This window comes from Hermetia illucens, chromosome 4 (genome assembly GCF_905115235.1).
Source record: "Hermetia illucens chromosome 4, iHerIll2.2.curated.20191125, whole genome shotgun sequence".
Classification (NCBI taxonomy): domain Eukaryota; kingdom Metazoa; phylum Arthropoda; class Insecta; order Diptera; family Stratiomyidae; genus Hermetia; species Hermetia illucens.
In genome coordinates this window covers 48786139-48803431 of record NC_051852.1, presented here as the reverse complement: position 1 = coordinate 48803431, position 17293 = coordinate 48786139, and the positions used below count along the sequence as shown (strand labels likewise).

General features: G+C 41.1%; 1 protein-coding gene across 1 annotated transcript in view; it reads left to right on the top strand.

Moving 5' to 3' along the window:
• LOC119654636 overlaps window positions 1-6184 on the top strand; it is a 37372-nt gene extending 31188 nt beyond the window's left edge. Inside the window, exons 2-3 of the mRNA XM_038060110.1 lie at window positions 5474-5638; window positions 5702-6184. Of these exons, the coding sequence (XP_037916038.1) occupies window positions 5474-5638; window positions 5702-5961 (425 nt within the window). The 3' untranslated portion in view covers window positions 5962-6184. The remainder of the gene's footprint in view (window positions 1-5473; window positions 5639-5701) is intronic.
• Window positions 6185-17293: the final 11109 nt, after the last annotated feature.

Below are 17293 nucleotides of genomic sequence, written 5' to 3'. Positions count from 1 at the left end.
GAAACCTGCACCACCAAAAACGAGACCGTGAAACTATCCAATGAAAGCGATAGTCCAGCAAACTTTCATAGTGGTGTGGCCACACATGATGATATACTTTCTCATCTAGAAAACTAGAGTATTTGCTCGGATCCTCATCCAGCTACACAAAGCCCCAGAGGACGGAAGATAAGACTTATGAAGAAGGAAATGACAAGCCTACAAAAACCCCAAGGAAAAATTCCAAGTTAGTTGTTTAGCGAAGTAAGGCAGAGTCAAGAAGATTACACACAATTCTATGGTGGGGAAAAATCATTGCGCATGTTCGACTTTCTTCGGTACGTGCGTAAAAAAAATTCCATGCATCAGCTCTGGTGTTATTGCTGTGTATATGATACAGTGTATTAGTGTGCGGCCAGGTGGTTACGAGCACCGCCGTTTATGGATTGTCTCATGGGGTGGGGAAGCATATATAAGAAAACCATCTCGGCGCCATCGATACACCGACAGACCAATACATGATAATTAGTTAACTACCTCATCCCTACCCCGCGAATATGCAATGACATTTCGTGCTCCCTAGACTTGATTTGCACCACCAGGAATTCTAGCAGTACAGGCTCGGCTGTTACGCGGTTTTGGGGAAAATTCCTCTCCTTTTGCGGCATTTTATATATATAGAAGATCATACTTGGCTCCAGCCGCAAGAAAAGTCGGAACGGCTAGTTTGACAATGAATGTAAACTAGCAACCGAACGGAAGAATGCTGCACACCGAGTAATATTGCATTCTCAAAGAACACGGGTACGCACAGATACCTATAACGAATTCCGTCGAGCGGAGAAGCGACTTCACAGACGAAAAAAGGAAATCTAGGAAAACCAACAGGTCTGTGAACTCGAAAAGTGCCGGGAGCAACCGGGCCAGGCGCGGAAGTTTTACCAAGAACGCCTCGATGCTCATCCTGAAGAGACAAGAGAGTGAAATCTGATTTCCAACAGAATGGGCATATTGAAGCGATGGGTTGAGTATTTTGATGAAATGTTGCACCACCAAAATATCGGCGAGTTGGAGGTCGCACCAACTGAAAACGACGGACAAATGCTGCCACCACCAAGCGTAGAAGAAACAGTCCGTGCAATCCACCGGCTTAAAAACCATAAGTCGCCAGGAAACGATGGAATTACAGCCAAATTGGTTAAACATGGAGGGGGCCAACAACATCAAGTGGTTCATCAACCGATGCTCACAGTGTAGTAGAACGAATCAATGCCTGACGACTGGCAACGAGGATTATCCGTCCCATACATAAAAAGGGGGATATCACGCAGTGCAGCAATTATAGAAGTATCATGTTCCTGAGTGCCATCTATAAGATATTCTCCACTATCTTGCTAGGTAGGATAGCCCAGAACATCATTGGCCCATACCAGAGAGGCTTCACTCCAGGCAAATCAGCAACGGATCAGATTTTCTCTCTGCGGCAAGAGATGGAAAAGCTGTTGGAATATGGACATCAGTTGCGAAACCTTTTCATCGACTTTAAGGCGGCCATGAGAGAATTCGGTATCCTGACGAAATAAATAAGACTGACTAGGTTGACCCTGATCAATGTGCGAAGACAGATGAAAGCAGCAGGATCACTCTCGAGACCATTTAACATAAACAACGGTCTAAGACAAGGGGGTTACCTATCATGCGTCCTCTTCAACCTGGCCCTGGGGAAAGTGATTTGCGATGCAGACGTAAATGAAAGAAGCACCATCCTCTTCAAGTCCACCCAACTACTAGCCTACACTGACGATACTGACATTATGAGAAGAACAACCCGAGATGTACAGTCTATCTTCATCCAGATCGAGCAGGCGGCGCGAGATCTCAGGTTGTAGATTAATGAAGACAAGACAAAGTACATGGTGGCAATGTCAGCTCCAAAAAGCAAAGAACGAACAAGATCGAATTGCACTGGTCAAATGGGAAAAATAAAGATAGGAGACTACAACTTTGAGACCGTTGAAAATTTCTCCTATCTAGGGTCGAAAATCACAACCGATAATAGCTATGACGATAAAATCCGCGCACGGTTGTTGGCAGCCAACAGAGCCTATTTTAGCTGTTTCGCTCGAAACGTTTCACCATAAGGTCAAAGCTCTTACTGGACAAGACTATAATGGTGCCAGTCCGTATGTATTCCTCGGAAACCGGGGTTCTTAGCAAAAAGAATTGCGAACTCTTGGCCGCGTTCGAGAGAAGAATCCTCTGAAGAATTATATGAGGATGGACGATTCCGAACCCTACACAATGACGAAAACTATGAGCAATACCATGACCGTCCGGTTTTGGATAAAATCGGGCTCAATAGGTTATGGTGGGCGGGTCACTTAATCCGTATGGATGAGGATGATCCAGCCCGGAAAGTCTATAAGGGCAATATCTATGGTAGAAAAAGAAGACAAGATAGACCCTGCCTGAGATAGAGCGATGGCATAGGTCAGAACGCCAGACAGCTTTTAGGGATATAGAATTGGTGGACCTCGGTAAAAAACCGGGATGGCTGGAGTTCCTTATTAAGGCAGGCCTAGACCGGATACCGGTTGTTGCACCGTTGATGATTGAAGACTCCCGTGCTGGTGCTAAAAAATCTTGAAAACTACCGGTGATGAAACTTGGGTGAAATTTCTGTTACCATTTCGCAAATCTTCTTCACGGAACAATTATAAAACGTTTGGGATTTGGATGGATATGGATATGGATCCGAAAACACCTGACATAATAGCACAAGCTATTTACTAAGTTACTAGCGTCTGGGCTTTTATGTTTCGGAACCGAAAGGGGAGAATTTCGAATGAATTTCTGCCTAAGGGGAGCTGATTAATGCAATGCATGCATGATACGGTGAATTCTTAAGAGGGCCTAAGGAAAGATTCAAAATAAAAGAAAGGGAATGATGGTTTGCTACCCGATAGCACCCCTCCGCAAACTGCCAACCAAGCCAGTTTCAGACTCACTCGGTTGGGATATTTTGAAACATTCTGTATATTTCTCACTTGGCATCTTCAGATATTTGACTTTTTATCTCCGTGGAAAGTTACAGCCGTAGACAGAGGGAAATGAAGTTTTTTAATAGAAAATTTGCTGTTCAGCCTCCCTCCTCTGGGGGGACTCTCTCTCTGCGCTCTCAAACAGAAATGAGCCGACTGGTCCTCCAGGTCGTGATGATGCAACAGGCTGACAACCTATTCACAATATACTCTTGGAGTTTGAAATTGAGCCTTAGGACAACTGGGAGATATAGCCTCTGAAATTGCAATCAGGCCGGTAGAATTCGCTGATAATGTCATTGTTTCGGCCTCGGCAGGATCTGCAAGAGAGTATGAGCCTCTCCAGATAGGACAATGTTGAAGCAAATTGATCACGTCCTCCTTAATTTCGACAACGACCACAATTTCGCCAGAGAAAAATATCGACACCGACGGCGACCAAACTTCGTGACCTCAAAAATATTATTTGTTTTTTTTTTCGCAAACATCAAAGAGAATCGACTGATCAATATTGTCAGTGAAGCAGATACTGGAGAATACGCTGGGATACAGGGTTGATGTCCGTCAAATTTTCGTTGACTTCAAATGAGCTTGCGGCATTATCGATCAACGGATACTGTCTGAAATTGAAGTTCCAGCAAGCGACCAGTTTGTTGCTAACGCCTAAATAAAGATGTAAAAGCAACGAACAAAATGTTTCGGCACAGACTCCGGATTAAAGCAAGGCGATGAGCTAGTCTCAATATTATTTAACATCGCTCTCTCGCTATATACTCCAAATTGGCCTAAAAATAAAAGGGGGAAAGAAGGCGTCATTCAAGCTAAACGCGATTACAACTTCGTGTACTTAGGCGCAACGCCATGTAGACCGTATGGACGTCAGAAAGGTTTACAGGCGCCTATTCAAACAACCACTTGAAAAATCCCGAAACAGATGAAAGGACCCAGTGGGCAACATAAGTTAGATGCTGTACGGTTCCCGAAATTGAAGCACGGGTCGCTCAACCGAGAAGTTTTTTTTTAGAGTAGGGTAGGTGAATGCGTTTACGCATAAAGTGTTGGACTCCCGCAACACCACGCTACCAACTAAACACCTCCCTGTCATCAGAGAACTAACCTGCAACCGTTTGACACATTACTTCGGGCTAGCCCTCCCGCACCCCCCGCTTTGGGAGTCTTCAGGAGCGGAGGAAGGGAGTTGTTAGTTCAGGTCGAGTTCAATCTTCTTCGCAATAAGAAGAGCCTGAACATAATGCGCAATACGATTCCAGCTGCCAGCGCTCTTTAGCATCTCTCGGACAATGTTGTCTGGAGAGAGCTCCTTTGTGTCTGCATAAAGCTGCTGACGAAAGCCGTTCCACCTCACGCAAGAGAAAAAGTGTGTTCAGCATCGTCCAGCACTCCATTGCAGAACACATAATAAGAAGATCGGGCCTTCCCGATCCTGTACAGGTAAGACTGAAAACCTGCATGCCTACTTAGAAGTTGGGTAAGGAGGTATTCAATCTCATCGTGCATTTGGTTCAACCATGGGTCTAATTTGTCCATGAGCCGCGCAGTCCATCTGTCCTTTGGCTCATTTTGTCAAGAAAGTTGCCACTAGGTAAGGGTGCCTAGAAGTTCCTCATGGGCAACCACCTCTCTTAAGTTTTCACCCTTACGGTAGTAGATGGCTTTGCGCTCCTTGGCAAGGAGGGCAACGGGGATCACTCCCGCGATCACCATCACAGCCGGTTCGGAGACAGCGCGATAAGCAGACGCCACTCGCAAAGCTTCTCGGCTTTGCACTTGAGCAAGGCGATTAAGATGCACCTCCTTGCCAAGGGCATCAGCCCATAGCTGCGGACCATAGAGCAGAACCGACTGCGTTGCTCCCATAAGGAGACGTCTCCTAGTTGATATAGGGCCGACATTCGCCATTAGCCGACTCAAGGCCGCGACTCCAGCTGCAGCCCTGTCCACTGCTGCTTTGATTTTCTCGAAGAAGGTCATCTTTGAGTCGAGCATTAAACCAAGGCATTTAATCGCTGGTTTTGACTCTATAGTCAACTCGCCAATCGATATGGGATGCAGGGTCGGGAATCTCCTTCTGGGGATTCTCCTTCGAGAAGAGTGGAGACGAATACTTCGTTATGTCAACATTGGATTGTAGGGTCATAGAGACGAATCTTAACAAATGAGTGCTTGTCAGGGTGAATTATACTACCATACAACCCCACTTTGATCGCAAAGATCCCAGATGTCCTCATTTCGGATGTGATCGTGGCGTGTTACGCTATCGAACCAACGCAAAATCTTTGTCCCTATTGCCGCGAGGCGCCATTCATTTTCGTTGATAGTTAGCCAACACCCAGAACCATAGAGGGCAACAGCAATATATTAAAAAAAAATGTTTTAATTATGTCAATTTCTTTACTATATAATTCAACTAACTCCAATATTTATTTTTTCAGGTGCACTGGGCATAATGTGCTATCATTGTAATAGCGAATTTGATCCAAGGTGTGGTGACCCATTTGATGATTATTCCTTAGGACACCTGAATTGCAGTATGAAACCATCTCCTGATCACTTACAAAACCCCGAGGCGGTAGTATGCCGGAAAATCACTCAAAAGGGTAATTGCTTATAAAATCAGAGATATTTGATGAAATTTATAACTGACTTGACTCTTTCCACAGTTTACGGCAAAACTCGTGTTCTACGTGACTGTGGTTACATTCGTGACGACCGAGACGATAGGGAGTGCGTCAAGCGTCTTGGAACCCACGATGTCCAGGCCCTCTACTGTGCCTGTACAACCGACCTGTGCAATAGTGCCCCAACAACAATATTATCCAATAAAGATAGTAACATATTTATGAAAGCACTGCCTCTAGCTTTAACTGTAATTCTATTAATTTTAACACGTAGCCTTAATATCAAATCAACTAATTTATAAATTTTTCCATTATCATTTCTCATATCTTTACAGCTGTAATATTTAAAGTATGTAAACGATCAAATAGTAAAAGGAAAACCATCAAAGAAAACTAAATAATGAAAACGGAAAGGTAAAGGAAGAGGAAAATATGATACTCGTAGGTATGGGGAGCTAAAAATTAAAAAAAGATAAAACTTAAAGAGAGATATTGTCTTCTAACAAGACGATATGTCGAATAAAATCTAGTGGAAATAGAGAAGAAAACTAATATCGAATCGACCTAAATAATTACGATAAATAAAACAAAAGATTTAATAAAATTTTCTAAAAAGAAAATTCAATAAATAAGAAAATGCTAAATAGTCTTATAATTTCTTATTATAAGCTAGCACGGAACGAATGAATGGAAAACAAGTGATATTGAAATTCTAAAGGAAGTTCATTGTTAATAATTTTCAAATGTTTAAGCTTTCAAATGAATTCATTATTTAATGTTACTCCTCATTTCCGAAAGCAGAATGGAATGAGGTTTATCCAATGTTAAAGGTAGAAACTGAGTTGGCGACGTTTGGTTATTTTCACATGCAAGATTTTCCCTTTTAGCACTTTTGAAAATAATATAATTTTCTATGAAACTGCGGAGCTCTCTTCAGACTTTACGATGGGACTGACAAACGTTCGGTGGGTAGGCTAGAAAAATACAAAGGAATGTGAATTTGAAGCCTATAAACAAGGGATCAAGATTTACGAGACAAAACACCGCGAATTGTATTCGTGTAAACCCAGATTTAAGGGAGAGACACGAAGCCTCACCATAGTCGGCGGTGGTACTCTCTCGACTGACTTACTATTTCATTTCTCCACTCCCACAGGCAACGGTTATCCGATGTATGTTTGGTTATCTATCTAAGCTTGTTACACTCTCCCCTCTTCTGGTCTCGAACTCGTTCCGACAAGAGACACTTTTCCTGCGTAGTCGGCATATTTTTCTTACTCAGATCAGGCTTCATCCGTTTCCACATGTATCAACGTCGATACCACAAGGCCATAGCGAGAAAATCTAGGCCCGGGCTGAAAATTCAGCCTACCCCTTATTATCCCGGTCCTCGGTAAACCCCCGGACTCTCTCCTATTTTCGTCAGGATTTCTAGTAAATTATATATTCTAAGCGACTCATTCGGTCATTCGGTGTAAGGTGTGGATCCTACGTGGTCCTAGAAGTAAGACCCATTTCTTTACGGTTGCAGTTTGTTGCCCAGATCTTCGGAATTGCAAGGTTTCTTCTGGCATCTACATAGGCCTTCTCATCCTCCACCTTGCCGGGTGCACTTACTGATGTATTCGGTTACAAAACGTCGTATTCCAGTAAAATAGCACTCCTCTGCTATGCCCCTGATACGTGCCTTTCACAAACTATGGGGCAGTACGCTATTGGGCACTCCTAGGTCTGAACTCCAATATTGTCGGCGGTCTTACCATCAAATCAGAAAATAATTTACCATAATTCTGAGTCTTTCTATTGTTCATTTCTTGTTTCTGTGAAACCCCTAAGTAACAGCTAGGTCACCACCTCCCCTAAAGCACAATTGTATGGTTTTTTTGTGTAGACAAGGTGGCCCCGGGAACGTATCAGCTACCACACTTCTCTTCCAAGGAAGACATTCAATATTGAACCTTAAATTTAAGAGCCAACGGAGTGCTTGATGACTCGTCTGAACGGTGACCCGCGAACCATCAACTTGTTCAAAGCCCATATCACGTTAAGGATGTGAAATAATTTCGTTCAGCACTGGTCAACTAGTGGCTTACATATTCCACGGGATGCTAGTTAACACCAACGAATTCCACGTTTCATGTGATGTTCGTGAGCATCTATGATATGATAAATGGTTTGGTATCATCAGGGCTATAGGGAAAAAATCGGCCCCTAGGTGAAAATTATGCCGGAAAACTGGAACCAGGGTGAAAACTATACGGTTCTGGGGTAAAAATTATGAATTATTATGAAAGTCATTGAAATTTCTCTTCCAGGTCCACGGCAAAACTCCTGGCCGGGGGAAATCCTCCCCCATTCGTCAGTCATGGATGTCATCTATCTGCTTCAATGCAAAACCTGAAACAAGACGAAAATTTCCCAAACGATTGTTTTTAACTTTTCATCATTTTGCACGAACCGCCCTTTATGGTTAACTCACTCAAAGGACGAGTGTGATTGGCGACGTCCGCATTGAAACGACAATAACAACTGCGCTTCCTTCACGTTTTGCGAGGCTGCGCGATTTCTCTTTATAGATTTCTTCTCAAGACCAACCAGGATTTCTTCTGGAGTGATCAGATGGCGCGAAGACAGATTTGGGACGGCCTGCATGTCATTTGAATCGTCCTAGCCGGTCGAACACTTTTCCAAGTCTTCCAGATGTTCCTTAAATCTAGTTGATCATACGATTAAATCTATCTATCTATTATATGGCTACCTCTCTATCTAAGATAACTTGGTGAGACTCAGCTTTTCAGCTTTAAGTACTTAGGCTTTATATATAAGGCCTATGGTATTATTCCTGAAAATCGCCTATTCAATCGCGTCCTGTCTGCCTCCTGTTTTTGTAAATCTTAGAAGAGAAGAGGCAGAGTGCGCAGTTTCTTAGTTGAAACCCTTTCGAAGTATTCTCGTCTTAGGTCGGAAGAGGACGGGCAGCTGTATATGGAATGTAGGGCCTCCCCCTCTTCTTTATATTTGCCACATATAGCCCAAATACGCGCTCCCTTTTTTCCATGTGGTAGTTTAAAAGGCGGTGTTGCTTTAAAAGTCCTACTCATAAACCCCTTCCTAAGTGATGAAAAATACCGCTCCAGTGGCCTTCGGTTCTTTTACGAAGATTTTCGTCTGCCGTAATCAAATTTCACGATTTAGCTATGTAAACTTGCAACTTTCCTTCTGTGCAGGCTTGACAGGGAACGCTAACGCTAACGCATGGACCCAGGTACCCACATCAGGAATGGTTCGTTGAATCGGTCAAGATTCAGCAAGAACTGGTGACAGCTCCACGCCAACTGGCTTGAATACTGATAACCCTGATTTACAGTCAAAAAGGGATATAGAATGGTACAACCTAGCCATTTTTTGCAGACATTATTCTGATGCTAATAAAATGGCGCACATATCCGTCTGGAATATGATCGTCATTTTTTCAAGGCTGGACCTGCTCCATACTCCCCTCAACTCAATTCTCCTTCTATGGCTAGATTTGAGGACATTTTTCAACCATTCTTCCCCATTTTTGATCAGGACAAACTATGTCTTCTCAAATAGAAATTTGGAAACTAGATAATCAGCAGGCATCAGAGCAAACTAACTTCAGTAGCGATTTAAAAATGGATAAATGTCCGTACAATTGGCTGCGCTTCCGTGTCTCGACAGAAACGTTCAGTAAAGCGTACTGTTTGTGACTTGCGCGAACCAGCTGCTAATTTAGTCGACATGTGCTCTTGACAAAAGTGATAGCCTTGAGTCTTCAAAATTTCGCACATTGTGTGGTTTGCTATACTTTACTTTGAGACGGTGGCCCAGAATATTCATCCGAAGCAAGGGTCACGATCCAGGCACAATAGAAACATGTGGAAATTCCTGATGTGGGTGGCAGAGCATCGCCTGCAAGCTCAGTAAGGGTCTTGCCTCTCAAGGACTAGAGCCAGCATTTCGGGTTTAAGCCATCCACTGTCAAATCAGTAAGCGAAAATCGTTGCGAAAGAAGACGAAGCATTCAGCGAAGCAACTTCATTGTCGCTTAAAAAAGGGTTTATGAAAACTCTAAAGTTTTTAATGGGAAACCACTTCTTCTTATCACATGGGATAAATCAGGGACGTGACCTCGGCTACATATGTTATAGTCAATATGTAGAAGAGGAGGAGATAGATCTGGATTTCATATGCACAAAATTAAGTTAAGTTAAATTGTGCTGGCCGCCACTATTATCCTTTTTTTTCGAAATTTCTATTTCGGGCCCCGAGAAAACTCCGGACCCAGGGAAAATTCCACTCTTTCCACCTCCATTTCTCAGGACTGAGTATGGTTTGCTTAGAACTTGGATGAAACTATTTCGGTAATGTTTTCTTCAACGATGAATCCCAGCCTCTGAAAGACGATTTGCGCGAACCATCTGCTAATTTAATCGGCATGCGTTCTTCGTAAAGTTAATGCCGCGTGTCTTCGAAATTTAATACCATTTGTGGCTTGCGAAATTTTGCTTGCTGTATCCAAAAGCCCAGCTCGGGGATGGCCCAGAATATTTATCTGAAGCCGTAGTCAAGGTTCAGGTATAGTGAAAATACCTAGATCCTAGTCCTTGATGTTTGTGGCAAAGGACTCGAACATCGCTGATAAAGAGGGGGGTTAACCGATTGGCTCATCAAAGATGTGACCCCACATTAGTGGGGCCAGAACGAGTATTCAAGGCGTATGACATCTGCTGTCAAGGGTGAAAATGTAAGGAGTCACCAAGCCCGAATTCTGTCAGTAAACCAGACTCGTTTTTATGGTCTTTGAAGAAAGGCTTCATGAAAGCCCTAATGGGACGTTTAACAGAACAGTGCTCCTACTTAGCACAAGGAAAAATCTGGAAGGTGGCCTCGTGTGAAGAAGAGGGGGCGACATACCTATATTTCATATGCAGCTGCCTTGTCAGGGCAGGTAGAGAGCAAATCCTGGCTGAGATGAAAATTATGCAGTGAAACTGGTCCGAGTTTAAAATTGTGCGGGTTCCGACTATTATCCCTTTTTTCAATGGAATGCTTATTCTGAACAGCTGAGGAAAATCCGGGCTCGGAGGGAATCCCCCATTGTTAACCTCCTCCCTCCCCTCCCACCCAAGTAAGTGCTTAGCTTCTTCAGACTTTAGACGAAAATATTTTGGGAATATTTTCTTTATAGGAGACGAATCCCTGCCTTTGGAAGATGTTCTCAGATTCGTAGAGACTCGAGAACCCCGAAGCCCTTTGAATGGACCTAATCAAAGGTCTCTGAAATTGCGGCTTCCCGCAAACAATTAACTTAAGAGTGAGAGTTTATGCATATCGGGTAGTTGTTTCCTACAAATTCAAAACTTCTGCAAACCGTACTTCTGATCTTTGGTAACTCAAACGTAATTATATTCGTCTTGTTGATAGCTGATCTTCCGTTTATCTGGGTCATTCAAGAAGGTGTATCATATCTTGTTATTGATTTTTTCAAGCTTGCGGTTTTTCGAAGGTTCCAAAGTTCACGACATTTTTTAAAGGTCATTAAAACGTCACTTCTTTACGAATTTGTCCACCTAAGAAATCATAGAAGCAAATCTAGTTGAATAATTTTCGTTGGAGTGCTACCAGCGAATTTAAGGGGCAGCTCTGGCCTTCCACACAAAAATCTCAGTAGGTGTCACTCTGTCCTCTCCGCTGGTGAATAGCTTCCGGTACACTCGTTATGGAGGTTTTGTCGGGTTAGAAATTACATTTTGATAGCGATGTAGCTTAGCCCCATGTGTGGACCGAAATTTTCGGCAATTGAAACCAGGTGGCAGTGAAGCCATCAAGTAACAAAGTTATAATAATATAAGTATTTATGGTCGCTATGTAATGAATTAAGGAGTCACGGTCGCCATGAATAGGTAGACATCGCATATTGGAGTTAGATATGGCGACAAAGTAGCGAGATGGCTTGGCTTCAGCCTACCCAGAAGCAAGTTGCGTAGAGAATTCATCTTTCCTGGATTACTAAATAAGGAGTAGCTAAGGAGCTCAACTTTAGGCCTATAAAAAAACGAAGTAGCCAATGCTTTACTCCACTAGTAAAAGGAGATGATGGTATAGTCGGAGCAATTAATATCTAAGCTCAACTCCAGGCTAAATCCAAAGCCAATGTTTAAATTCACCAATAAATCAACGACATTGCTCTTCGACAAACTGTTTAATAATCCAAGCAAGGTGAGCTTTCTAAGCTATTTGTTTCTGAGTAGGTAGAGAACAAGCCATTTAGTTGCTTCGCCTCCAAATTTAACTCCAACATACGACAGCACTCTTGGCGAGCGAGACTCCTTAATCTATTACAGGGCGATCGTAGATCTTTAAACCATTACATAGACTTGTGTCAAAGATTTTTTGGGAGTCCGCTTTAGTAACGAAATTCTCTATTCTACATGGTTTTAGGCATGTTGTTTCGCTGTTGCAGGTGAAAGCCCCTGCAAACTTGGAAATGCAACACCTTCTCTGCGGCAAATACCGTTATTTCCAGAACAACTTGTTTCCTTCTTTAGTGCCGGGTAGTAGACTATTCTTATCAAGGCTTAGATATGGTAATCTGTCAATCTAATGGTGACCAAAAACACGTGACGTTTTTGTTGATCGAAGATCTGACATCACAAAATGTCCATTATCAGGAAATAATGAATAGGCAACGAAACCGTCGGGATTGTCGATTACCAGAGACGGGAGCGTCGCGCACCCCTAGTTTCCAGACTGCACTGGACAGGGAATTCTTGTGCCGTGTTCCCATAGGTTTATATCCTCCTCTAAGTAGAGTTGTTTGTTAGCTTGAGGTTCTTCGAACTGACTTGTAGGTACACTCATTATTCTCCTCATTAGTCCTACCAACTGCTCTTTGCACTGCTCGTCTGGTTCGCTGACACGTTGACCGAAGGTAACCCAATTGACTGTTCTACCAACAGTTGGACCTTCTCCTGCGAAGAGTATCTTGATGTTGATAAATTATATGCAGTCGCCCCGTGATATGGAAAGTTCTTTCTCAAGGAGTTCCTGGTATAGAATCCTGGTCAAACTACTATATATTTTCATATTTCGTATACCAGCCTAATATGCTCCTTATTTATGGCCGTGTAGGATCGAAGACGACTACCTGATGTGCGTTCTGAGGTAGTGTTCAATGACGTTCCAGAACATAAAGCGAGCTGATGAAGGGGTAACGAAAGTTAGGTCTACACCGAACCAGACTCTCCTTCTTGGTGGGTGCAAACCTGACCGTCGTTAGGTGACGTTAAACTGTGAGAAGCCAGGGCCTCTTGCATTCTTCAGTGAAATTTCCCAATTAACAGCTCTGCATGAAATTCATCAGCAAATACTTTTGGTCTCCACCTTTTAGCATCCGAGGCCAGCCTGTCTAGCATGTCCTCGGACTCGTCCAATGTGCGGCTTAGAGTAAGAGCTATAGTTAGTTGCAAATTGCCTCACCAGGTATAAAGATGGGATCAGGGGTCATGAGATAACACACCGCAAATTGTAAGGGAGAACAATTCATTCCACCCCCCCTTTTGGCATTTGATTTTCCACTTTTAGAAATAGCAAAAGTTCATAATTCGTCACCAACTCAACGATAATTTGCTAGTCCCTTCGTACATCAAAGTTGGATTGTTTCCGAAATTCGTTCAATTTACGACTCCAAATTCAGTCTATGATCTTTGGAAGTAAGAATATGGCTAGGCGTCTATAAATAACAACGAAATAAGTCAGATAAATTGCGGTAACTAAAGTCTTTCCCTAGCTTTTCCTAGATCAACTAGGAAAACTATGCTAAAGGAGAAAATGACGTACGACACAAAGAAAAAAATTAAGATCCCAAACTATCGGGATCATGCACTTAGTTAAGATTCTATGATAATATTCGAAAATTATAAATTAAGTTCTTTGAATTCAAACACTGCCTAAAAAAGAAAAATGTGGCCGTAAAAATTATTAAAGACAAATATTGAATTTATCTCTATTTGAGTGGTTATGGAGTTGATTGATTTTTTCGTTTGAAAGTTACGCTCCAAATATAAAATTCGAATTTTATAGCTCTTTAGATAAGATGACTTAAAGTATTTATTCTACTATTAGTAAGGGAAAGCAATCACTTCTTGCGCTACAGAACTTGCATATTTGATTTTCTCTTGTAAAGATAAGTTTGCTCTTGAGGCAATAAAAGGCATATAATAATTGCTGAAATGGTGATACGAAATTTTTGGTTCATATCAATAAAACGTGAGAATTTCTGGTAAGGAAATTGGAATGTACTGAAGAAACAGAGAGCTTAAACCATTAGATTAAAAGAAAATACTTGGAAATAGACAACACATGAATGTTTACTAAATTTAGTTATATTCCAAAAAAAAGGAAATAGAAGGGTCAATTGGTCGATGATGCAGAATTTCCCATTGTTCAATACTCATTTAAAAATATCCTCAAAACATATTTCAAATCCCTACGCAATGAAGGGTAAGGCTCACTCATCAAGGGGAGTAAAAATTGTTTGAAAACTAGGAAGATCATTTGAATATAATTTGGGATTTCCCAGCAACAGTGAGAAGATTAAACCACTAAATGGAGCACAGAAAATCCATTAACTTCAAAGGATTATAAACTTAATCTGCTCATCCATTAGTGCGTATTTTTTATGAATCAGCACAGCAAATCGAGTGCTGTGGCAGCTATGATGGCTCAGATGTTGTCCCAAGTTCACGAAGGATTTCGAACTAGATTTGTGACTTTTATTTTGAAAACAACTTCAAAAAATTTCTCAGTGGTCCTAAATCACAAGATTTCATCAGCATTTCCCCTAAAATGAATGTATTCAGAAACAACTTCCTCAGCATAACAGAAAAAAATCAGAACATATCAGGATACCACTCGTCATTCGTAGAACTGCCTTACTTGAAAGATTTTTTGATTCTGCAAACAGCTCGGAACGGATTCATTATCGCTCTGCGTGGTCAAGCAGCAGACACTCCGCAATCGCATATCATGTAGAATTATCCTTATTTGAAGAGCTTGTAACTAGCTGATTAATGAGTCATCATCATCATCAACGGCGTAACAACCGGTATCCGGTCTAGGCCTGCCTTAATAAGGAACCCCAGACATCCCGGTTTTGCGCCGAGGTCCACCAATACGATATCCCTAAAAGCTGTCTGGCGTCCTGACCTACGCCATCGGTCCATCTTAGGCAGGGTCTACCTCGTCTTCTTTTTTTTCTACCATAGATATTTCCCTTATAGACTTTCCGGGTGGGATCATCCTCATCCATACGGATTAAGTGACCCGCCCACCGTAACCTATTGAGTCGGATTGTATCCACAACCGGACGGTCATGGTATCGCTCATAGATTTCGTCATTGTGTAGGCTACGGAATCGTCCATCCTCATGTAGGTGCCAAAAATTCTTCAGAGGATTCTTCTCTCGAACGCGGCCAAGAGTTTGCTATTTTTCTTGCTAAGAACCTAACTTTCCGAGTAATACATGAGGACTGGCAAGATCATAGTCTTGTACAGTAAGAGCAGCTTTTAATGACAATTGCCAGCAAATGTCATATGTTAGCAATACAATATTACATGTACAATATATCATATAAAGCGGGTGTACACTGTCAAGAACTTATCATACTTGCTGGGAAATTTCTTATCAAATTCTTCTGCGCTGTTGCATCATATCCTTTCATTTCTCTTTCTTCATTTACAATTACGACGATAAAGTAATCATATCACTCGCATTTTCATACAAACTTTGACATTTCAGGGTGTGCTTCCATGGAAACATAAAGCCCTGATTTCAATTCATCCTAAACCTTCCGTCCATTAATATTGCATTTGAATGTTGGTGATCATTCCCTAAAGGCGTGACTGCCAAATCCTTAAAGGGATCGATTGGTGTTGTTGCATAAGGGTGGCATTCTTTACAACTAATTATTAAACTTGGTTAAAGTAGAGGGCAAGCGACCAGCATTCACTCAGACCCGATCACTATTAAAACAATGTATTCGCGCTTAGCACTAAATTGAATGGGAAATCCTAGAAAACCACATAGAAAATGCTTAACCTCCACCATCAATGCACGCCATTACATTATGCAATGGAAATATTTTCCTTTCCAAGGAAATTCAGGCAGGAAATCAATTCTAAGCTTCCAAATTCTTTGCTTCTTATGATTTTGGATAAGAACAAACTTTCAAGAGCATCATATTCTCAAAGTATATTTTTGTATTGTAGGTATAAGAACTGCCGTTTCTTTCTAGTGAAAAAGATACTTTAAAAGAATTTGCAAATCAATGAAAGATAAATTATAAAAAAATGCATAAAAGAAATATATTTTAAAATAAATCGTATCAAAACTATATGAAACGCTAAGGAAATGGATAGATATTTATTTAGTTCAAATGAACAGAATTAGAGACAAAAAGAAATTAACTAGGAAAAAAAAGAATTCAAAGATTGCCTTTTATATTAATTACAACAAATTATACTCTTACGAGAAGAGAAAACACTAGACAGAGAAAGAAATATATGTAGGCTGGGAAGTTCTAACTCTAGAACATGGAGGCAATTATTATTTATTAGTTAGGAGCATTTACGCTATAAATATTGCAAAAAATCGTGAAATGAATAGAATAAAGAGAATAAAATTCAAAGCAAGAGAATGAAAAATACATACATACTCGTAACAAGCATCATACATAGGTAACATACTCACATTCTACACCTACACACTTACATAGAAGTACATTTGAAGTAATCAGATCGGGCAACACTGTGGCTTTTTGTTAAATGAATGCTAGATAAAATGAGAAATTCAGAGAAAAGATGATAAGTAAATTCAATACATACAAAATTTCATTAAAAATAGATCAAATGGATAACAATAAAAAGATGAAGAAACAAAAAAACAAAATAAAATGAAAATCTAAGTGGAATATTTAATTTTCAATGAAATATGTTATTCTGCTTGTTGAAATAATAAAGAGTTAAATAATTAGGATTAATGCTTTTTGATTTGTTGCATGCATAGTTGTTGCCTAAAAATTTGAAACTGAGAACCGTCGCCTTGCTATTGCTTTACCTATTTTGGCTTTAATAAATTTACTCCTTTTTTAGAGACCCATTACTTATCGTTCATAAGGTCTCAAAAACCCACAATTTTCATCTATATCTATATATAATTCTAGGGCAAGTCTCCTTTTCCTTTTTTTAATGTCTGCCCACTTGGAGTTTAAATTCCCCAGGGATTTTATTCGAGGCGACCTATAACAATAGTTTTCTCTGAATGATTGTCCTGTGTGGAGTAGAGCAGAATACTCAAACTCCAATTGTCCTCAAGGCTATTGCCGTTCTTCGGAATCTAAAAGACGACGAATTTTTTTGATTCTCTAGGAAGACTGCCGTTTCCCTGGATGTAGACGTAAATAGAACCAGGATATGTGCAGGGGCCGAAAAAACAGAGTGAAACTGTGAAGACCGATGGCTTTAGTTAGTTTAACTGTATTCCAAACACAGATGGTTTCGGCTTTTTTTATTGTATAGTAGCTGTACCCGCGCTAGTCTTCATTAGCAACG